This window comes from Carassius gibelio, chromosome B20 (genome assembly GCF_023724105.1).
Source record: "Carassius gibelio isolate Cgi1373 ecotype wild population from Czech Republic chromosome B20, carGib1.2-hapl.c, whole genome shotgun sequence".
Taxonomy (NCBI): Eukaryota; Metazoa; Chordata; class Actinopteri; order Cypriniformes; family Cyprinidae; genus Carassius; species Carassius gibelio.
Genome location: NC_068415.1, coordinates 18,157,961 through 18,183,094, shown reverse-complemented (window position 1 = coordinate 18,183,094; position 25,134 = coordinate 18,157,961). Strand labels below are relative to the sequence as shown.

At 37.6% G+C, this 25,134-nt stretch overlaps 1 protein-coding gene and 1 long non-coding RNA gene across 2 annotated transcripts in view; one reads left to right on the top strand and one right to left on the bottom strand.

The window, feature by feature from the left end:
• The first annotated feature begins 56 nt into the window (after window positions 1-56).
• Window positions 57-9,974, top strand: LOC127983880 (uncharacterized). The gene is made up of 3 exons (XR_008160509.1): window positions 57-145; window positions 9,136-9,272; window positions 9,853-9,974. It is a non-coding gene; the product is annotated as an uncharacterized LOC127983880 (long non-coding RNA).
• A 1,173-nt stretch (window positions 9,975-11,147) lies between these two features.
• LOC127983871 (meprin A subunit beta-like) overlaps window positions 11,148-25,134 on the bottom strand; it is a 46,494-nt gene continuing 32,507 nt past the window's right edge. Inside the window, exons 7-14 of the mRNA XM_052586253.1 lie at window positions 14,887-15,065; window positions 14,414-14,632; window positions 14,101-14,253; window positions 13,095-13,310; window positions 12,552-13,019; window positions 12,227-12,412; window positions 12,037-12,149; window positions 11,148-11,497 (exon numbers count right to left, since the gene is read on the bottom strand). Of these exons, the coding sequence (XP_052442213.1) occupies window positions 11,456-11,497; window positions 12,037-12,149; window positions 12,227-12,412; window positions 12,552-13,019; window positions 13,095-13,310; window positions 14,101-14,253; window positions 14,414-14,632; window positions 14,887-15,065 (1,576 nt within the window). The 3' untranslated portion in view covers window positions 11,148-11,455. The remainder of the gene's footprint in view (window positions 11,498-12,036; window positions 12,150-12,226; window positions 12,413-12,551; window positions 13,020-13,094; window positions 13,311-14,100; window positions 14,254-14,413; window positions 14,633-14,886; window positions 15,066-25,134) is intronic.

Sequence of the window (25,134 nt, the reverse complement as noted above, 5' to 3'; positions counted from 1 at the left end):
TCGCCGCCATATTGGTGCGGGCAACTGAACTCTCAAAACCCTCCTATCAGGACAGAAGAAAACATACCTGATTTGTAGGCAGATTTGGCAAATACAAACCGTCGCACGATAATAAAAACAGATCTCGGGATATTATCTTTCACAGGTAAGACTGAACAGTTGTTTCTGGATGTTTTTTTTTTTTTTTGTCATTTATACAATTATGTTGACAGCTTAATTACCCATCCGTGTCGCTAGTTTGCTGTGAAAGCTGAAACTTTATAATAATTCAAAGTTTAAATTAATTCTTATTAAGTTTTAACTTAATATTGAAGTTTATATCATAAACTAAATGGTGTTATGAGCTCAATATGTAGCTACAGTGTGCACTTTGACAAGTCTCAGACTGTCAGGATTAGTGATGGAGCTGAAGCATCTCTATTTTAATTTCACTAACGTTACTTATTTACAAAGATTAAATTTATCATTGGTTATAATGATTTCATAGCATATCATAAAACTGTGAACTGATTATATATAAATTTTATATATAAACTTTATATAAAACTTTGTTGCCTATGGAACATTTTAAATCTATTATTCGGTCATTCGAAGAAGATTCATTGATTTGTAATTGTTTTTAAGTGTTTTAAATTGTACATTTGTTGTTTTAATCTGTAAGTGTGACTGTAACTGCTGTCCATTCTTGGCCAGGACTCTCCAGTGAAAGAGATTTTAATCTCAGAGAGATTTTCCTGGTTAAATAAAGGTCAAAAAAAAAAAAAAAAAAAAAAAATTGCAAACAGGACAAGGAAAGCCTTAAGGAATGCTGAAGAGAGCTGTTCCCTTTCGAAAGCTACAGTCGATGCTGCGCTACTCAGCGCATTGGGAAACTCTTAATCGTGACCAGGTGTGAATAATGTGTAACAGGTCAATAGAATCAGTGTTGCCAGATCTCGCGAGACAAATACGCAACCAGGCCTGTGGAAAAACAATAAATTAAAAAAAAGCGACTTTTTCTACGGAGCCCCCTAGGTTCTGTGAAGAGAAAAATAAACTGGATGTAAATTGGCAATCTGTACCCACAGTTTAAAATCAGTCCCCACTAATTGTAAAACCGTACACACAGATTGTCAATTTACAGCCATGTGGACAGATTAGTAGTTTATTTATTGTCCTGAGCTTCAGGATAATGACCACAAGAGGGAGTTAAACCACCTTTTAACATTATTTTCCCTTTTAACATTATTTCCCTTTAACGAAAATTAACCATGGTTTTACTACAAATAACCAGTTTAACCATGGTATTTGTAGTAAATCTGTGGTTATACAAATGGTAGTCAACACGACAAAAAACATGGAAACATGACGTTCAACACGGAAACCGTAGCAAAACATTGCACACCGTTTTGAACTTAAACATGCCCCTGCTGTCTCCTGTGTGTATGGGGAAAAGGGAGGGACAGAAAGAACTAGGGCTGTCGCAATAATCGCAATATTGTAATACCACGCTATTGACAAGCAAACCGCAGAGGAAAGATAGCAACCGCAGAAACCAGTTCAGTTTTTTATTTTATTTGTATTTTTTTTTTTTATGATGCCGTGGCCTTTTTTTTTTTTAATTTGTCACTGTGCATTCAATGTTAAATAAATTAATGATACAATATGGTTACGACTGTAATTTTCTCGCGAGCTGTTGTAGCTTTATGGTGCTTTGTTTGTTTTGAAGAGGCTAGCTAAAATGATGGGAAGCACTTGATCTCGTCCCAAAACCTAATGTCACGTCGCCAGTTTGGGAACATTTTGGCATTCAACCCAATGAAAAGGGCGAGCCAGCGAATATAGATGAGTCGATATTCAAAATTTGCTGCAAAAAGGTTCCTGTGATGCGGCAATACATCTAATGCCGCGTTTCCACCGAAATTACCTGGCACATTGGTACCAGTAACTTTTTTTCCCAGTAACTTTTTTCCCCCCAGACCTGTTGCTTTCTGCGTTTCCACCATGGTGTAAAGTACCAGGAAGATTGGACAAATAGACTGGTGACGTAGGTCTGCGCGCGTTTCTCAATACAAAGTACGCTGATTTAGCTTCGTGTTGCGGGCACGCTCCGATGACGTCATCAACCGAGGCTATATTACCTCCGGGTCAATTCTGTCGACTTGTTACTCACATTATTCACAGCTGGTCACGGTTAAGAAGTTTCCCAATGCGCTGAGCAGCGCAGCATCTCGTTCCACTTTTTTAAGGAACAAGGTTACAGTTAAGTAACCGGGAACGTTCTCTGCATTTCCAGGAGACAAGGCTATACTTCCACATCCCAAGGTTGTATTTGTACTGGATACAACCCAGAGCAGCCCTGAGTGAATGTCCAGAATGACCCTGCTCATATATTTAAACCATTCTCTCTGCACACTGCTGGTGGTTGAGGAGATCCCCCCTTATATGTAAAGCGCTTTAAAGGTGCCATATGCAAAAATTGAGGTAAAAATATCCATAACATGACCTACACGCATCAAAAGAATGAGAAGAAATAAGGGCGATGATGTCATAAAAAAAATGTCAAGTTATAGTGCTGCAGGGATATCAACCTTAATTAGCATTAGCATTACTAGCCCCGGCCCAACAGGTGTCGTAATACCAGTTTCGGCCATGGGAGGAAGTATGCAGGCAACATAACCACCAGCCAACCTGCAATACACTAATAACTCTCACGGCTTGTGGGCGTGTACTTGAACCTGATGTCAGTCGTGTGGAAAGTACAGCCCACTACTTCATTTCAGTTCAAGGAAGAGAGTGTCACCCGCTACAGGGAAACAACCGCGCTCGGAAACACAAATCAAATCCGATAAGAAAAGGAGCCGAACCAGAGTAAACATCGGCACTGCTTTCAATCACTGGAGACAACTGATGGACCTGAAAGAAATGAGGTTCCACTCCGAACTTGCAACATTTCTTTTGGATTGGTAAGTTAGATGCTGTTAGTATTTCGCTAGAAGTTTGTTTTATATGTTTGTGTATTTGTTTTCGGGAAGTTATAACATAGAAATGTATCGAAGGCTGTTCGATAAATGTGCTAATGTTAGCGATGGCTAACCGTAGCTGCGTTTGATAATTAGCTAGTCTGATGTTTACTAATGATGTTGACAGAATGCTGTCTGTCAAATTAATTTAATTCAAATAATGTGTATATACAACTCAAAATGTAATATGAACAAAACGAATAGGAAAATATTGACTGGTAAAGGTGAAGGGGAGTAGCTTGTAGATGTCATGTTTCAATATCACTTGACATCACCCAACGTTCCTCTGGATGCAAAACGTCCTCTTTTAGGCTTCGGCTATGGCTGTAGTGTTGTTGTGAAGGTAGGGGCGGAGCATATAGACTATGCCGTTTCTCGTTTGTTACTCTAGAGTAGACCAATTCACTTTATTGAGGCATACTGCCCCCATCTGGTATGGAATGTGGAGTATGACTTGATTTTTTTTGCCAGACAAGACAGATGGCACCTTTAAGTGCCCAGAAAAGCACTGTATAATTTTAAGGAATTATTTATTATTATTATTATTATTATTATTATTATTGAAATCAATCCAGTTTCATCAGTCGATCACAATACTATAGACTGTAAAATGATTTATACAGGCTGTTTAATGCTGATCATGTACTTTGTGTATTTACACAAAAACTACATAATGTAAATAGCCTGGAAATGAAAAACACAGAAACTCATATTTAGTGAGTCCAGCTGTAATATCATGACAAAATCATTGTTTATTATTGCTATTGATGCTGTAAAAATGATAATTAATTTTGATGAATAGAAAGCTTTTTTGAGGGGAGCATCTCATATTCTGGTCTGTAATAAACATAACTATACTTTGAAATTTGTTGTACACTGTAAACTGCACACACTCACACCCCATACATGTATATATGTATTAACATTTATGGAAAAATAAACAACTGTTTTAAAATGTTGTGTTTTCTGCACGGGTGTGTGTAATTTGCATTGTAGAACAAAATGTCAAGCATTTTTTTTTTTTTTTTTTTTTTTACATTATTTTATTCAATTAATGAGTAAAATATAGGAAAATCTTGAGGGAAGCTATGGAGAAGTATTTATTAGTCCGGTTTTGTCATCACAACTAAACCACTTTCCCAGACAAGACAAAAAAGGGCCTATTTTTTCTCGCCATTGGTGCATGTGCGTTCGACACTCAATGTCATGCGCACTCAGACGGACCAATAAGTGATGCAAACACCCAGCCTTTATTGAACATGAATAATGATAATGACATATTATTTGAACAACTCGAGATTCAAAAGTACAAAAATGGTGTGCACATCCCAAACATCCAGAGAGGACGCAGGTGCAAGACAACTGAATGATATAGACAAATAAAGAAAATTATTGCTCCAGAATAATTTATTCAAGCAATGTTTCTACCCTCAGGTCTTCATCAGGCACTTCATTGTGAGTGAATATAATAAGAGAGAATTTTTCGATTGTGTCAGTGAAGTCAAGGCTGCGTAACAGCTCATGCTCGGTATCATAAGCGCCAGCATGCTTGGCACATTCTAAAATGCCTAACGTGAGAAGCCCTTACGTGGTTTAATGTACTAATACAGTTATATTAACAGACCAAACTCACTAAACATCATGCTAATAAAGTATACTATCTACAAAGAAATCAGATGAGCTCAGAATATGTATGCAACGCGTTCAATAACACGTAATGGGTTATTAAACAAGTTGCATTCATATTCAGGGCTCATCTGATTTTTTGTAGCTTATACTTTATTAGTATAAGTTAAGATCATATTCAGGGCTCATCTGATTTTTTTATAGATAGTATACTTTGTTTAGTGGGTTAGATTTTTTTTTTTTCAATCAGCATTTTAGAATGTCCCACATAGCCTTTCCTGCCCCATTGAGGACCGCAGCTCTCCTTTGACTATTCTCAACTTTGAAAAGCTCCACTTGGAAATGTATGAGAAAGATTCAACGATTACAAAAGCTTGTACAAGCTCTGCTGATTAGTTCACAGTCACTGGTTTCTGAGTGTGCAAAAATGCAGCAAACTGTAAAACTTAATAAAAATTAATAATCAATTAAACAGTTTAAAAAAGGTTTGCTGATTGGTTAAAATACGTTACGTGTATATATATATATAAAAAAAGAGTATTATTTAATTCAGAAATAGACCTAATGTAGACACAAAATGTTTAAATATAAGGCTAATAATAGCTAGGATATTTAGTTCCCCTCACTCCACAACAAATCCTTTCAATTAACAGTATTTGAAAAGAAAAAGACTTAAAAATATATAAAAAGCATAGTAATATTAACGACAACCCAAAAACTAAGTAATTTAGGCTAAAACGAAACTGAAACCAATATTTGGTCTCTCATTCGACCCAAAATCAAATGTTTCCTTATTCGGGATGTAGCTAAATGCCAAATTATTATTTATGATGTACTTCACTCACGTTCCAATATCCACGTAAAACTAAATGTTTTGCAAAGACCTAACATCACGGCTGTATGGTGATAACTATAGACTGTATAAAAACATGGACGTAGTGTCCGAGACTTCACCCGTAGACTCCTGAAGTGTGTTTTTGACAGGCGGCAAGGAAGTTGACCGGAAGTTGAAGTCGGCCGGGTGCCACCAGAACTTCACTTGCAGAACTTCACTTGCGTTAGCATCCCATTGACCTCCCATTCATTTTGGCGTCACTTTGACAGTGAATAACTTTACATCTGAGGTTTTTAAAGACTCCATTTGTCCATTATTTATTTCTAAAGATACACGACAATGTATAAAGGGCTCCATTACCTTCTATGTTACATTATGGTTTTTGTAAAAATAGGCTAACGATTGCGTCATAACCACTCGACTCTCTGTCGCACAGTAGAGAAATTACCGTACAGACAGGAGGAGAAGCTCGCAGGCAATTAACTTAATATGGCGTACTGGCTATACATTTTAAAATACTATACAAAATAATTAGTCAGAATACTTACTCCTGCCCACTCACGCCAAAGAACTCCCCAGTCAAGCTCGCCGTCTCTGCAAGATTAACGATGGCAGTTTGCACGCACAGCTACTAGGAGATTTACATCTGTCAGACAGGTTGCTGACGTCATCAAGCTTAGTTTGAGTCTGCGCGTCAGAAACAGAAGTGCTAAAAATTGTGAAAAATGGGCTTCACTTGTCTCAATTGAGTTCCAATGGGGTCGCTGTGTCCATTTCTTTTACTGTCTATGGTTTTTGAAGCCTAAAGTGTGTAGAGCGGGCCGTAGCCATCATGGCAGCGAGTCACCGCGTGACTCTCCCAGACAATCAAAAATGGGCAAAAAGGCGGGAGCTAGTTGCTGAAGCCACGCCCACCTAGCTCGACAATAAAAACAAATATTTGTTCTCTTATAAAATAAGCCTAAAGAAAAATAGGATGCTGCTTTCTGCTGTCTGGGTTCATTTCGCGAAACACAAAAATGAACAGTTTTTTTTACATTCTAAATTTATGTTTTAGTAAAATTATATTTCTGGTGTAGGGCTATTTATTCGTTATATTTATATAGGCCTATATATAGCCTATATGTTTTTCTTTGTTATTTTCGACCCCATCGGTTGGGACAAAAGTAACACACAGGTGGGTTAAAAGTAACACAACAATATCAGCTAGATTTATTTCTGTTACTCTTATTTTTATTAAGTATACCTGACTATGACCTTGTTAATATGTAACTGCAAACATATTCTGTCTTTTATTTTTGCAAAAAAAAAAAAATTATTAAATTACATTTTTTATATTTATATTTTACATCTAATTTCATCAAATGAGGACGAGGGCGTTCTGGTGCTGGCTAACAGGTTAAATAAATTCTGTGCACACAGACTGAAGTAGTTTAAGTCTTTTGTCTTTTAATTCTGTTAAGTTTGGCTCACATTTAAAGGGGGGGTGAAATGCTATTTCATGCATACTGAGTTTTTTACACTGTTAAAAGAGTTGGATTCCCATGCTAAACATGGACAAAGTTTCCAAAATTAATTTGTACGTTTGAAGCTCTGGAACAAAAATACTCCTTCCGGTTTGTCACAAGTTTCGGAAAGTTTTTTTCGAGTATGGCTCTGTGTGACGTTAGATGGAGCGGAATTTCCTTATATGGGTCCTAAGGACACTTCTGAGAGGATGAGCACAGACTCACTGATCAGAGCGAGAGCGCCGCGAAATGTCACAGAAGTGTGTTTTTGGTTGCCAGGGCAAGACAACCATGCACAGATTACCAAAAAAAAAAAAAAAAACAACATTAAGGGACCAGTGGATGGAGTTTAATCTTACAGAGCATCAACGGAGTTTGCAAGTGTTTTTGTTTGTTCCCTGCATTTCGAAGATGCTTGTTTTACAAACAAAGCCCAGTTTGACGCCGGATTTGCACATCGTTTATTTCTTAAGGATAATGCAGTCCCAAAGAAAAAGGGTCATGATCGTGTGTTGGAACCGCATGCGGTGAGTAAAACTGCTTCAAATATCTCTGTGTTGTTAACTTAGCTATCGGTGCGTAAGCACATCAAGTAAACAACATGCGATGTTGTCATCAATCTGCACTTTCCACATGTACAGCTTAAAAAAAAAAAAAAAAAAAGACGACATAAAGTGGAATTTACTCATTTTCCAAAACCGCTAAGCAAATATATACAGTTTTAGTACATACCACATAGAGACGTCGTTTGCTGATGCTGCTCTTGTGAAATTTCAGCCTCTGGATCTGTGTCACAGCTTCCAGACGCTCTCAACGCAAAAGCCTACTCGCGCTTGTGATTCTTTAGCTCCGCCCACACGTCACGCCTCCAGCCTGTCATGTTTTTCCGGGAAAAATCGGTACAGACTATCATTCTCTTACGAATATAATAAAACTAAAAACTTTTTGGAGTTATGAAGGATGCAGTACTACTCTATAGGTACTCAAGATTAACAGGATATTGAGTGAAAACGAGCATTTCACCCCCCCTTTAACAAAAATCCACCAATTCACAATCTCAACAAAATAGAATATGGTGACATCTCAATCAGCTAATCAACTCAAAACACCTGCAAAGGTTTCCTGAGCATTCAAAATGGTCTCTCAGTTTGGTTCACTAGGCTACACAATCATGGGGAAGACTGTGGACAGTTGTCCAGAAGACAATCATTCACATCCTTAACAAGGAGAGTAAGCCACAAACATTCATTGCCAAATAAGCTGGCTGTTCAGAGTGCTGTATCCAAGCATGTTAACAGAAGGTTGAGTGTAAGGAAAAAGTGCGGAGGAAAAAGATGCACAACCAACCGAGAGAACCGCAGCCTTATGAGGATTTTCAAGCAAAATCTATTCAAGAATTTGAGTGAACTTCACATGGACTGAGGCTGGGGTCAAGGCATCAGGAGCCACCACATACAGACGTGTTAAGGAATTTGGCTACAGTTGTCATATTCCTCTTGCTAAGTCACTCCTGACTCGTCTTACCTGGGCTAAGGAGAAGAAGAACTAGACTGTGCAGTGGTGCACTTCATGCTTCTATCTGCTGACCAGCTTTTTGCAGATGCTTATTTCATTTTCCAGCAGGATTTGGCACCTGCCCACTCTGCCAAAAGCACCAAAAGTTGGTTAAATGACCATGTTGTTGGTGTGCTTGACTGGCCAGCAAATGCACCAGACCTGAACCCCAGAGAAATCAATGAGGTATTGTCAAGAGAAAAATGAGAAACAAGAGACCAAAAAATGCAGGTGAGCTGAAGGCCACTGTCAAAGAAACCTGGGCTTCCATACCACCTCAGCAGTGCCACACAATGATCACCTCCGTGCCACGCCGAATTGAGGCAGTAATTAAAGCAAAAGGAGCCCTTACCAAGTATTACGTACATGTACAGTAAATTAACATACTTTCCAGAGGGCCAATAATTCACAATTTTTTTTTTTTATTGGTCTTATGAAGTATTCTAATTTGTTGAGATGTTGGATTGGGGGACGGTGGGTATTTGTTAAATGAGAGCCAAAATCATCACAATTAATAGAACCAAAGACTTGGACTGTGTGTGTGTGTGTGTGTGTGTGTCTGTGTGTTCTGACCCACCATCCAGTGGTGAAATTAAATATTTTTTGCCAGATGCCAAACTTACTTGCAGACCCCTGGTCTATAGAAGTCTTCTCGCGTCTCTAAAGATGATGATGAAGATGATATTGTGGAAATGACTCAAGAAGGAGAGAACTCTGAACCTTATGATTTTATAGAAGATGAAAACAGTAGGTTAACTCATTTACTTTGATTTCTCAGTGAGGTATGCTTAATCAATTCAGGTTCTGTCCGTTGCTGCAAGTCAGTTTTACCAATTAAGTTTTTTTTTTTCTCTACTTTGAATTTGAATATTTTTTTTTAAATATTAAGTTCCATTATGCTGATAAATGACTAAATAAAAAGTTTACTGCATAAAAAACTTATTTTTTACTTTAATTTTAATTATGAAATCAAGAATAAAAAATAATTCTATATTATTAATTAATTTAAGCTTGTGAAAAATGAAAGTTTGTATTCACAAGTTATTTCACTTGGAATTGTTTGAGGTTGACGAGTATTCTTTTATGATCCTGTTGTTCCCATCATGCACTGGGGCATGAATAATTAATTAGGTTAAATCATTCACGTGTTGGAGTTGTATATACACTGTTTTATGATTGGTTTTGTTGTTAGGTTTAGTGACTTGCTGTTTTGTGACACTGGGAGATAATTTTCTACTTTAATGATTGTTATTGTCTTTGTGTACCAGATATTTAGGTCTCCATGTTCTTTTGGGTAATAACTATCTCTATGCTATGTTTCTCACAGCATTACACTCTATTCTTGGCGGCACTCCGCAAGTTAATTTTCTGCCAGCAGGAGGCGCTAAGAGCGGGAGAGGTAAAGGTTTCTCTGGTAATGGCGGCATACTGTAACAGAGCTGATCTCACAAACCCTGCCTTGTCAATGATTACATGCAAAATGAAATGAGAATGAAATCGAACATTTTATAAATATAGTCATTTTCCTTCTGAAATAGTGAAAAAAAAAAAAAAAAAAAAACGTTTTTAATTTAGAAACGTGCAGTGATCATGTTTATTAAATTATGTCAAAGCCTTTCGGAAAATCTATTTGTGGTGGTCAGTTTTGATATTGTGGCGGCCTGCCACAAATAAATCAATGTATGGGAAACCCTTACTATATTGAGTAGACATTAACTGAAGGAGAACAAGAAGGCTACTTGCTTACATGTTTGTAAGGGAATCATATTGTAATAGCATGTTTTTTACATGGCAACTGGCAAAGACACTTAGGACAAGAAGGTCAGACTGAGTGAAAGAGTTGAGCTAAAGAGTTCAAGTACCTGGGATCCACAGTTCAAGAACATGGAGGGTGAAGTATCAAGGATTCAAGCAGGATGGAACAGGTGGCAAAGAATGACAGGAGCGATGTGTGAGAAGAAGAGTAAAAGGAAAACTTTATTAGACTGTGATCAGACCAGCAATGCTTTATGGAAGAAAGCAGTGGCAGTAACAGTACGACAGATGCAAATGAAGATGCTGCGATTCTCCTTAGGGCAAACAAAATATGACCAGAAGACAAATGACAGTATCAGAAAACAGCTTCAAGTGGAAAGCTGAGAGTAAAAAAAAAGATGGCACAGGCACATTCTGAGAAGAGATTCTTTGCGTTGGAAAGAAAATCAGTAAAATGCACTTCATTACAACAAAAATTTTGCATAAATGCAGAAAAACAATAAATAAATTAATAAAAACTCGCAAACACAAATACACAAAAGCAAAAGAGAGCCCTCTCTTACCCCTGGAAAGACAAAAATAAAATCCACTGATCAACTCTGTGTAAGAGTAAACAAACAAACAAACACTCCAAAACAAACAGAAAATGTTTGGTTTGAGACTACATATCTGGTTAAACCTACAGTCCAATCGCAGGCATACATTTACAGGATGACAACCAGGTCATGGTCTCAGAGAATGTGATGTTTCTCATATAGTGCAGTGCCAATGGACAGCTGCATCTCTTGAAAATTCAGGAATGTAAATTCCATTACAATTATTTATAATAAAGCACTTTGTTACAGACTACAACATAACACTAATAAACTGTGGGAGCATTAATGGTTGACTACTTCTTTTGATGCATTTACATTTATTCATTTTGCAGGCAGTTTTATCCAAAGCAACTTACAAATGAGGAAAACAAGAAGAAATTCATCTTAAGGAGGCAATGAACATGAGAAGTGCTAGTAATCTAGTAATAATATTTTTTGAGCATAGTACTTAACAGTTTTTTTTTTTTTTTAATGCAGGTTATAATTCAGTAGCTCCAGCTCCAGCTCAGCTCACAATATACGGCCAATTCTGGAAAGATTTCTCTCTCTCCATTGAGGCTTCTTGATGTATGCTGCATCTCATGGGGATCTTTTGTTCCATGGTCCCAGGACTCTGGGGTTCTGTAAGAGAAAATTCAGTTAAATGGGAGCAGTGTTGGGAAGGTTTGGATTAATAGTTTACAGATTTCAAGTTACCCTATGTAAAATTTAATAAATAGTGTATTTCAATTGCTTTGTTAAAGTAATGTTTTTGATTTACGTTTGATTATTTTTCTCAATTTCTATGATTCTATGATCAATTTGATGATTAATCATTTTCAAACATTTAAAGCAGGCAGGGTTAATCTTTCAGTCTTTAAATAAAGAAAACATACATAAACCTAAATAGGAAATAAAACGTTAAGACATCAATCATATTTATGTGTGTGAAAATATTCTGATAACCTTTTTGTAATCTGTAACTTTTCATAAGTAACTGTAATTTACACATTTTTTTTCAGTAACTGTAACTGTAGATTATAACATTTTTGGAATTAAATAATATAATTTGGTTACATGTAAGTTGCTCAACAACACTGAATGGGTTACTGTATATCCATTTACATTTAATAATGGTACAATTATCAAGTTTAGGAGAAAACTGGGAAATAGATGCATACAACCATCTGTGTCTTTGGCTCCCCCGCATCACGGTCATCAATCTCTAATCGCAGGTCTCTGATTTCCGGTCTCCAAGACTCTCTGGTCTGAGTCCCCAAAAGTCCAGTCACATCTATTGATGAAGTTGATATTTAAAACTCTTATCATATTTCATAAGAATTTCACTTGCATTGAATAAGAACTGCACACCTTCAAGGGAGAGGAGAAAGATGACATCATCTCCTTTAATAAAACTTCGAGTCTTCAGATGATCATGTGTGATGTAATGGCTGGTACCGTAACCCTTACCCCGATAGAATTTACTACCATCTGTGTCAGTTTCTAGACTGCCTACTTTTCGTGGGTTATCCCAATAATACTTAACATTACCTGTGGCTGCACAAAGAGAGAAGATTCTATTTAAAAACACATATTGCCTTTTATCTCTAAGAAATTTGTAACCAAGTATCTGCATTTAGCATATCACCATTAATGGCACATAAAAATGACTCATAACTATAACTTTGTTTCTTACAGTCTGTGAAAGTCATGCTTGGATCTGTAGTGAACATCTCAATGTTGTTCATACGATGTTGGATGTCTGGATTCTGGTCCATCAGCTCCATAGATGCCTGACGCCATGGACATGGCCATTGGAGCCTGTCATCATTGGGTCCAGAGGTCAAGAAGAGGTATATTGCCATTATATTTGGACTATCCTTCCAGCCATTAATGTACAAACCAATCTGAAATGAGTAACCATCTGGGGATATGAAGCGGGGGCTGTAGGTTCCGGAACCAGCAGGGGTTTTAGCGAGAAGCCTTTTAAAATTACGAATGCGCCAAATGTATTGAGGACACTTGGTCTCTGAGAGGTTGATGTCGTCCAGAGACAGACCACCCTTTGATGGGTTTCTTCCTTTAACCCCTTCAAATACTACTCTGAATTTATCAGAAACTTTTAGCGTAACATGGTATAGTTCCCAGGAGCCTCGAAGTCCACCTAGGTTATACAAGTATAAGTTACCCATAGGCTAAAGGGATTTATCTATTGGTGTTTTAAACAAAAAATTATTACCTCTGATCTTCTGAATGAGTCTCAGGGCTCCTTTGGGATTTTTAACTGTGTATTCACGCACCCAGATGTTTAGCTGGTCATCAATGCCCCCGCTGTTGTAGTGATAGAACTGCAGGCATTGGGAACGTCTTTTGGGGTGAAAGAGGCGACTTTCCAGGAAAGCATTTTTACCCTTGGTTCCTCCGGCTGTGCTTAAATGCATGAAGAACCCAACCCCTGTGGAAGTATAAACTTTATTAGATAATATATCATTAAACCAGTATTCTCACTTTCTTACCTTATAATGGAGTTTAAAAATAATTTTGCATGTAATATTGCAATCCTTGACAAGAAATGTCTTGAGAAGGTCAAAGAATATTTCCTTATGGTATCAGTAAAATGTGTTTATCATGAAGACCAAACTTCCACTATCAAAAAAGAGGTATCAATGCAGGATTATGGATTATGAATTTAATAAACTTTTTACTAAGTGGTTATGTAACAAAAATTAAAACAAATAGTCTTCCGTGTGACACTGGGAGTGTAACATACAGTATGAAGTAATATAGCTGCTGAGAAAGTGACTGTACGTTTGACACTAATTTTTTTAAACTTCTATATATTTTGATTCCTGTTGTTAAGTCATGAAAATGCAATAGTAGATTTTTTTTTTCTTTTACAGTTGGTGTAAACTTAAAAAAAAAAAAAAAATGCTGTGTGGAAAAGTTCAATATTACACACACAACACTCCTGCTTGATGTGACTCACAGTGACAAGAGTCTGTATTTTTGATGCATCACAACCAAAGATATTTGTGTTTGTATGGAGTTTGGATAAATAAGGTTTCACAATGGGAGTGGCTACTGAACATGATAAATAGTAAAAAAAAACTATTGTGAAATGCTCTTAACTCGCATGAAGTTTTATTCCTAGTGATCCTGTGGCTCAAAAATTGCAATTGTCATGGTAAATAAATGCAAAACTCAGTTTGGTTGAAACCTGATTTTGTGGTTAGGGCTGTACATACCTTTACATTGACCCAGGTTGGTGTAGTCCGTCTGTGGACCACCCTTTACTCTTTGTACACGAGCCCATTTGGCATTTCCACCATCACCCTGGATCATGCCACAGATATTCGGCTCCTCAAACTGGCAAGAGTCCAGAAATATTGAGGCTGTAGCTGGAAGATTTATAAAATATTTTTAGAACAAGATGAGGGAGAGAAGTAAATTATTAGTTGAGCAAGTAGGCTTTATCTTATCAGTCAAACTAATGTCAATATATTTATTAGAAAAACAACGGGGGATTATTTCACAGAAAGTGCTTAATCATAAACTTACTACAATTGTATAGCCGGTTCAGCTTGAGCAGGTCACTGTCACTAAACTCCATGCTTTGACCAATCACATCCAAGAATTCTGGTATTTTGGTAACAATGGTTGGCTTACTGCCTTTGCTGAAGGCTGTCTTACTGTAGTGCATGACTGAACCATAATCATAAGGCACACCGAGAGAGCTTGACTCCGTTTCATTATGTAAATTAAAGTTGTTCTTATGACCTAAGTAAGAAACAAACCGTGAAACAGTTAATTAACAAATTAGTTTGTATTTAATATAAGTATATTTATAGATGTAAGGAGTTTCTCCGTTTCATTATGTAAATTAAAGTTGTTCTTATGACCTAAGTAAGAAACAAACCGTGAATTTAATATAAATATTTGTATTTAATATAAGTATATTTATAGATGTAAGGAGTTTTGCGAGACAGAGTGATGTTATTATTGATGAGTGTATTTAAGAATTCAATAGTTACCCTCTTTAATCTGGTCCAACATGATGGTGACATAGTCGTCTCTGTCAGATCTGGATTGCTCGTGCCAGAAACCCAGCGCATGCAGAAACTCATGCTCCACTGTTCCTAAATTGTCACAGCCTGCACCAATTGACAACTTTTGTTTCCCCATCCGTTGATTCCCCACATATGAGTAACATCTGATTGGACATAAACACATCCCCATTTCATCAACCTGAATTTCATCTTTTTGCAAATATTACACCCCTTAGATACAGCCAGTGGAATAAAAGCCCCAATGTTTGTACATGTGCATTGTTTGCACATTGTCCTAAGGTTTGTAATGGAGCATGACACTGCAATTTTTTACTGTGCAAAAAAAAAAAAAAAAAAACGGAGAGATGGCAAAAGAAACCATTTTGGAGGTGATATTAAATCTGTAGTGAGGTGGATTTCTCCATCTTTGTTTTTAGCATTTGATGCTGTTTACCATCCCTTTTTCTTTCTTTTTGGAGTAAGATTTAAACATTAAATTTAAATGTTATATTATGTTATATAACATAACAATCAGCTCTATAGCTTTAGGTCATTGTTACGTCCCTGAAATGGCATGAGGGAACACAACATAAAATAATATTAATTAACCATTTTAACGTTTTAGGTGCTGGTGTAAAAAGGACACAAGGACAAAAATAGGGTTTGATTCATAAAAATACATATATTCATTTATATCACCAACATGCACAAAAGAGGAATACAAAAACCATGCCCAAGGAGTAGGAACCAGAGCAGGGCTAAATTAAAGCAATAAACAAAACAAAACCCACTATCCAACTACATTCCCCATCCTCACTAATCTACTACACCAAAAAAATAAATAAAACAAAAACAAAATCAACGGCGCACAACACGCCCTACTTAACCTACACTAAATAAAAACCAAAACATACACAAGTAGCACCGCTCCTTACCACGGTTTTCCCTAGGTGTTGCATGAATGGAAGTCATGTGACATACTTTCCTAGTCACTACTCCCTGGCCGGTTATAAACAGGCGGGAAGGAAGTCGACCGGAAGTTGAGGTCGGCCGCGTGCCACCATCTTGTAGCAGAACTTCACTTGCGTTAGCATCCCATTGACTCCCATTCATTTTGGTGTCACCTGGTAAAATTCGCTTTCTAGGGGCTAAATATCACTTTATTGGTATTGGGGTTGCTTCAAACCGCGGACATGAAAAACAATCACGGACTTGGCAACACTGGTTCAGGTGGAGCGGCAGTTACTACACAGAGCTGTAGTCTACCGACAACTAACATAAAATCATTTTCAAAATCGACAAAGAATCGCCTGCGATTTTAACATCGATTTTGTGTAGATTGTCAGTGAATTACGGCTCGTTGTAGTAAATGCCAAACGGTGTTGCAAGTCTGTGGTTGTTTTTCATGTCTGCGCGTCAAAGCGACCCCAATACAAATAACTTGATATTTATCGCCTAAAATGCGAATTTTACCAAGGGAACCCTGCCAAAAAACGTATATTTTAACTCCGTGAAGCAATTTTTTATCGGGGAATCTTCTGGAAGCGCGATTGGGCTAGTTTTGGACTAGTTTTGAGAGGCAACTGGGCAGGATTTGTTGTGAAAACCTGGCAACCCTGATCTGAACGCACGTGCTGGAAATATACTTCTAATTACAGGAGCGTCTTTACTGATGAGATGTGCATGAAAATCGCATTCGAATGAAGGGCAATCTAGCGAAACGTGAGTTCATTTAATAACAAATACATCACAATGGATTATGTATAATGAGTGGATCATGGTTTCTGCATTGATGACACTTAATTTATTTACTTTATATCTTCAAGACTTAAATCCTCGTATGGACATTATTGCTGTTACTGTATTTGGGTGCGTTGTTGCAAAACTTAATTGTAAACGTTTCATGATTATGAGGTTTTTAACTGACTGAAGTTGATTACTGACTATATATATATATAGTCGAGCGGAAAAGAACCGCTGAACCGTTTTTTTTTTAACCGGTATATTGAATCGAAACGTCTGAAAGAACCGGTTCACGGAAAAGAATCGAACTTCCCATCACTACTACATCCATCTTTTATAGTAAGGACGCCCATTCAGGTGTACGTCATAATGATGATGGACAGCCAGCAGCACCGCCCTGAAAAATGATAGCGGAGAGAGTGACAGCAAAAAAAATAAATAAATACACCATATCCTCGGAGCACGTAACAGTCATGGAACCTGTAAAAAATTCCCCAACTAAAAGAGGAATTCATGAAGATTGTGGTAGTTATCCAAGACTGTTTATAATGGTTGCAGAGCTATTATCTATATTGATTCAAAAATAATAATAGTTTGCATAGATAAATGTAAAACAATCATAAATCAATGGCTGCAGATGGATCTTACAATATTTGGAGTTATTTTGTCTTAAATGGATAGTTTGTCCATACTCATATACACAGCCTTCTCCTTACGCATATCAACATGAATTATTAATGCGATAAATAAGACAAATATGACTAAAAATGATCAAAATCATTCATTCGTAATAAACAGGGATGGACTGGGAGTAAAAAAAACACAGCCCTCGATTTTCTCTCAAATAGGCCCACCACAACTACAGTACAAACAGTAGCTACTTCAGGTATTTCACAATATTACAGCAATCCTATCACATTTATGTCGAATAACATCACAAAACCCATGTTGACCCTGCTGACAAAAACAATAGAATCCATCACAGAAATTCTAATGATTTCCACTATTAATACCATTACAAACCTTCAACTACGTAAAATAATAGTTTCCTGAAGTGTGTCATTGCAGTTTCCATTAAAACCAATACAATTTTCATTATAACCAGTAAAACCATTACAACTTATGTGATGGTTTTGTTGTTTTCAGCAGGGGATTGAAATAAATGTACTATTGTAAACTACATAAAAAGAGCAGAATGCAAAATGGGTAATATGACAATGATTAACATAAACCTAGAATCTACAAACCTGAAACCTGTGTGTCATGTTAATCAGATTAAATATATTATAGGCTACTTCATTTACTCTATTTTGTAACTCAGTATCTCTCAAATGTGACCTGTTGTAGAATCCCTGCTGTATCTTTATGAATGAATGGAATATTCATGTCAGACAATGTGGAGTATAAATAGCAGTGAACTAGGGAACTAGGACTAGGGGTGTTAAAGAATTGTGATATAACATCCCCTACAAATACAACTCTAATATACACTATTAACAATTAAAAAAAGAGACAGGCATGTAGATGCTTGTAAAAAAGGGAGGGATGATCACTTTTAAATCACAGCCTATTTATGGTATCAAAATCTGTTCATACTTTACTATGGGGTGGATGATTTTATCAGTTGCTTATTATTCATGCAACAATACATATTACTGTCATAGTTTTCATTAATAATCATTGCTGTATAGATGATAACTTTATCTAGTACTCTTATGAATGTTTTAAGCATGGCTTTGTGAAAATGTAACTACCTTACTGAATGACATAGCACGGTGATTCTCAGACTTTTTACAGTGGCGTACCGATGGGGCATTAACATCCCCCTCTTTTCCACTTAGACCGCAGTTGCACTTTTCTATTAAAGGATAATATTTGCCCCCTTAAATTGATTTACAGGTGCATTTTACCTTTATAGAGGCAAATATTTTATATCCTTATTAATTGTATCTTATGTCGTGTTTTATATGCATGTTTTATTCTTAACACACCATTAAGTGTATTATTAATGCAATAAGAAATAAATGATGGCAAATAGAAGAAATATGCTATTTTTAGACTTACAAATAAAACCACCAATAGGTGTCAGCCAATCACTGTCTTAATGAGCCAGGCATCATTCATTCGTTCATTCAGAATGCACAATGCTTAAGTTGTGAATAGGTTAATAATCACTGACTCTCAGAATCGTTCAAAGCTGCAGATTCATTCACTAATGAAACACTGCTGTATGTTGCTTGGAGAAGCACACCAGATGATACGGATTACATCGGAAGTCTTATTTCATTGCAAAATAGAACAAACATGACAATTTTCTGTTTAAAATGAAGGTTACGTTTAAAATTTGATGTCCTCTTAATATCACTTTTTTTTGTTAAACTGTTGTAAAAATGTATTTCACATTTGTTTGGACATTCAGGGAAATTTGCATTCTTGCTTGCATTTTAATTAGAGTTGTTCCGATTCCGATACTAGTATCGGAAATATCTCCGATACCACAACAAATTCTGGCATCGGCATCGGCGAGTAGCCTACATGAACCCATATACCGATCCGATACCATTTTCAATTACAAGACCTAGTTATGACCGCTAGCTTTGCCTAACTGCTGCATGGTTCTTCTTCGCTGCTCAGAATGCGTTGCAAACACAGGAAGTTGTGCTGTGTTGCCACAAGCAACCCATGTTTAGAGCAGCGAAGAAGAAATGTAAACGCGTTAGCAGCACTGATCAATATATGACTGGATTGCTCATCGCGTTCTAAACTGCCAACAGACAGTGAAGCCTCTTCTATATTATAGATCAGTGGTTAGCAGTATGTCTCTGTAGTACCGGTAGTTACAGACTCCCAAGTATATTCGGTACCCGCAGCTGCGTTCAGTCGCGTGTTTTTTAGGGAGCTCGCTGTTTTGTAGTCTCTGCCACTATATGAGGACACGAACGCATAAAACGTCACTTCATGAGAATTTACCGTTTCATTTGAGAAAACTGTCATATCATAAACACAGACACTCAAAGATCTTCATGGCAGCCCATTAAAATAAATGTTTGGTTTAACATGAGTAAATTGACAATATATTAAGCTACTGTTGTAGCCTACAGTAGATTTAGCTATGTCTCTATGTAGTAATAATAATACGTCTCTATTAATAATAATAATTATGCCTAGACGGTTGCTTGTTTTTTACTAGTTTTGTTGTAAAGAGATTTTCTGATTAATATATAATTTTTTATATTCCTAGACTTTTTTTTTTTTTTTTTTTATACAGTTATATTGTAAAACTAAAATACCTTTTTTAGTTTGTGGTGTTAGATTTTTGGCTGCATTTGAAGTTCTTTTTTGCTTAAGAAAATAAATAATACTGTCAAATTCATGTCAGGTAATAAAAATACTGTAATGAATACAGTAGTTCACCATGTATTTGTTCATGTTTTATTAAGGGATCAGTCTGAAGCACACCATACAATAATTCTAGCAATTTACATATGTACAGCTGTATATACAGATACACACCCAGGTATCGGATCAGTACTCGGTATCGGCGGATATCCTGAGCCCAGGTATCGGAATCGGTATGTTACGTACTTGAAATTGTCTAGGGCATGTACCGCAACATTTATATATTAACGTACTGCTGAAGGTGGGGATATGGTGGAAGAACACATGACAGACTCTTTTAAAGGGAAAATTAGACTGGGCTTTATTCTCAACAAGCCAAAAGGCCACTGGACCCAGTCAGAACAACAATAATGTGCGCTTAATACAATGTGATATAAACAAAGACAAACAACAAACAAACAATAAATGGGAAAAGAACAAAAAGTGGCGCCTAAAGGAAAGAACAAAATATAACAAAAATATCCTTAATCTAAACCTAATCTAACCAAAACAAAAATGTAGAACACAAACCGAAATCTTCAGTGCATCCGGCACCCTAACTAAATTACCTATAAAACAGAAATACAAAGGATGGCGCTCACTCCTTACCTAGTGTGTCTAACAAATCATCGGCTACGGGTGCAGTGTATATCGCGATATACTAACCTGCGTTCTCTTCCCAGAATGGCAGTTTTAACAGATATCTCAAAGCGAATAAAAAGCTAGACACAAACTAATCTCGCCCATGTTAAGGCGTAACAAATACTTAGAAACACAAAGCACATAGCACACAACTTAATTGGCGGGCAGAAACAGTCAAAACCTCAGTTTACAGCAGATAAACTCATTCCGCTATAAAGCGCTCGATTTACCACAGAGGAGTTCACAGTGTGCTCCGGAGAGAAAGCATGAATGAACACATAACCCGTTTTAACCAGCTGGGCAGCCTCCGATTGGCTCTGAAGCGGCGCCTTGATGATGACTGACGTCCAACTCGGCCAATCACAGCCACCTGTGAGCAGAGAGAGTAAACTAGAGACAGAGAAGATAATGAGCATAACAACCGACACGTGCTCAATACACCGGCGTGCACAGATCAATGAAAACAGAATACGCGTGGAGCGTAACACCTCCCCCCTTAAGAACCAACTATATGGCATAGATCAAACATATAGTTGTTCAAACAGTGATCAAATCCCGCAATAAGCAACTCTAGATAGTGCGTCAGCTATAACATTTTCGACGCCTTTCTTATGTTTGATTACCAGGTTATAACCCTGTACAATCAGAGACCAGCGCATCAACCGTTGATTCAGATTATACATACGTGACAGAAAAACTAGAGGGTTATGATCTGTAAACACCATGACTGGAATACTACTCGATCCGACATACACATCAAAATATTGAAGGGCCATTAAGAGTGCTAGTGCCTCCTTCTCGATCGTCGAATAATTCAACTGATGTCGGTTGAACTTCCTGGAAAAATAACAGATAGGATGATCAATACCATCTTTACCTTCCTGAATTAACACAGCTCCAGCACCAACGGCACTTGCGTCTACATCGAGTTTAAAAGCAGAATCACAGTCTGGTGCAGCTAAAACGGGTGCATTACAAAGAAGACCTTTGATCAAGTTGAAAGCATACTGACATTCATCAGACCATAAAAACTTTCGGGATGGACTAAGAAGTGAAGTCAGCGGGTGCGCAATCGTTGAAAAGTTTTTGCAGAAACCACAATAATAGCCAGCCATCCCTAAAAATCGACGGAGTTCACGTCGGGTGGTGGGAACAGGGAACTCGACTATAGCAGTAACTTTTGCTTCTACTGGGCGCACTTGACCTTGACCGACTTCCTTCCCAAGATATGTGATAGTGGCCTGCCCAAATTCACATTTAGCTAGATTTAAGGTCAGCGATGCTTTCTCAAGACGCTCAAAAACAGTTCGCAGTGAAAACACATGTTCTGACCAGTCAGTAGAGTAAACCACTAGGTCATCTAGATATGCATTACACTTAGGCACCCCAGCCAACACAATATTGATGAGTCGTTGAAAAGTGGCTGGTGCGTTGCGCATGCCGAAAGCCATCACGGAGTACTGAAGGAAACTATCAGGTGTTACAAATGCGGAGATGTCAGAAGCACGAGACGTAAGAGGAACTTGCCAGTAACCTTTTAACAGATCTAATTTACTGACATAACAAGCTGAACCAAGGTTATCAACACAATCTTCCATGCGCGGCAGTGGAAAACAATCCGGTACAGTTACGGCATTTACTTTTCGATAGTCAGTGCAAAATCGTGCAGTACCATCGCTCTTTGGCACTAATAAGCACGGAGAACTCCAGGGACTACAACTGGACTGAGCAAATCCATGCTCTAACAGATACTCAACCTCATTCCGCATCAGAGCTCTTTTTGCTGTATTCACGCGATACGCATGTTGTTTGATCGGAGCAGCACCATCCACATCAATATCATGCTCTAAAACTGTAGTACGAGAAGGTACGTCGTTAAACAAAGTTGGAAATTCATTAACCAATTGCATAATATCACATCCTTGTTGTTCAGTTAAATGAGACACTCGAAATGCAAAATTAGTTAATACCTCAGAATTCGTAAGTCGAGCACATTGCTGGTAAGTGTGACGTAAGATTACTCCATCGTCCTCAGGATCAGTCATTTCTACAGCCGTGCAAGCTACTAAAACAGGAGATGACACAGGGACAGTAATTTCATCTGAAAGTAACACATTCTGGACAGTTTCTCTGTTGTGAAAAGTCTTTAACATATTCACATGACACACACGAGTCTTCCTCTTCCTATCAGGAGTTCCGATAACGTAATCTGTATTACTGATTTTTCTCACCACCTCATACGGTCCAGAAAATCGTGCGGATAAAGCAGACCCTACCATAGGCAGCAACACCAACACCTGATCGCCCTTGTTAAAGGTACGCTGTACAGATTTACGATCGTAGCGACACTTCATTTTTTTCTGAGCAACTTCAAGTGACTCCCTTGCCACTGAACAAGCTTTATGCAAGCGTTCACGGAACTTGATCACATAATCTATCACATTCACTTTATGATTAGTCTCTAAAGACAAAAGATTCTCCTTGAGCATTTTCAAGGGTCCCCTGACAGTGTGTCCGAATACAAATTCAGCAGGACTGAATCCAAGGCTTTCCTGAACTGCTTCTCTGATCGCAAACAAAAGTAACGGTACACCCTCATCCCATTCCTTACCCGTATCCATGCAGTACTTTCTGAGCATTGCCTTCAGCGTTTGGTGGAAACGCTCAAGTGCCCCCTGGCTTTGAGCATGATAGGCACTTGCGACCCTGTGGGAAATATTTAAACTGGACAACCCCTGAGAAAAGATCTTCGAAAGAAAATTAGTGCCTTGATCTGTCTGCACAATTTTCGGTAAACCAAACGTAGAAAAAAACTTCACCAGTGCTCTAGTTACAACAGGTGCTGTAATCTTCCTCAATGGAATTGCCTCCGGGAATCTAGTCGCAGTACACATTACAGTCAATAAAAACTGGTTACCGGTCTTAGACTTAGGCAAAGGGCCGACACAATCGACGATAACATGCTCAAATGGTTCCCCTATCACTGGAATAGGAACAAGTGGAGCACACGGAATGACTTGATTCGGTTTGCCGGTGATCTGACAGGTGTGGCAGGTGCGACAAAATTGTGTGACATCAGTTTTTAATCTAGGCCAAAAGAAATGTCTCAAAATTCGGTGATAAGTTTTCTTAATTCCTAGATGTCCCGCCAAATCGTGATCATGAGCTAAAGATAGAACTTGCTGTCGGTAACAGGAAGGAATCACAATCTGATACACACTACCCCATTCAGAATCATCTGCAATATCATAGCGCCACTTACGCATCAATAAGTCGTTCTCCACATAATATGTAACTTTCCTCTCTTGAGCAGTCTTTGAAGAAACAGCAGCAACAAAACACTTTTGAAGACTTTTATCCTCCTTTTGGGCAGAAATAAGTCTCTCGCGTGTCACAGACAGATTTATATTTAAGGAACTCGGAACAAGGGATTTCTCTACAGCTTTACTCTCATCAGCTAAAACGTCACTGATAAAAACAGGTGCCATAAAAGATGTACCCAAATCATCCACTGCATTTATCTTACAAGCCTGAGCTCGCGTCACCACACAAACTGGAAAAGTGTCAGGATAAGAACTCAAAAGTTCATCAGGTTGATCTGATGCAACTGGATTATCAAAAACTTCCAACAAAGGCATGATATTCCCACCAGCTAAATCATTGCCAAGGATAAATTCTACCCCATTCACAGGCAATCGTTCACGAATGGCTACTTTCACAAAACCTGTACACAGTTCTGATTCTAGGTGAATCTGATGCAATGGAACTTTAATGAGACCCATCTCTATGCCCTGTACTAGTACATTACTGCCACAGAAAGTATCTTCAGAAAACGGCAGTACTTCTGCACTAATAAAAGACTGCATTGCCCCAGTATCACGCAGCATTTTAACTCTTATCTGTTCCGCAGAATTCCCAGTAATGGAAATTAACCCTTCCATCAGAAAAGGTGCATAGCTAGAATCAGGCTTATCACTACGTTCGACTTTAACAGAATCCACCAGTTTCACAAATCCAGCACTCTTAGGTACAGAACTCGACTGTTTTCGTTTTAACACAAAACAATCAGCAATTAAATGCCCGGTTTGTGGCAATAAAAACATTCCCGATCTTCCTTTGACTTCAAGTTAACTGATTTTGGTCGTGATGAACTACTCGAATTCACTTGAAGAGACACCGTTTTCTCAGAACGTGCAGGAATAAACACATTTTTATGCGTTAATGCAAATTCATCTGCCAGGACAGAAGCTTGAGACAAAGAAGTTACTTTCTGCTCATTTAAATAAACGACAACCCGCTCAGGTATACAATTTTTAAATTCTTCTAAAAGAACTAACTCTCGCATGGTTTTAAAATCCTCTGCCTTACTCGAAGTACACCACTTGTCAAATAAAATGCCTTTCTCCCGCGCAAATTCAACATATGTCTGACTGGAATGTTTCTTATGGCTTCTAAACCGTTGCCTATAGG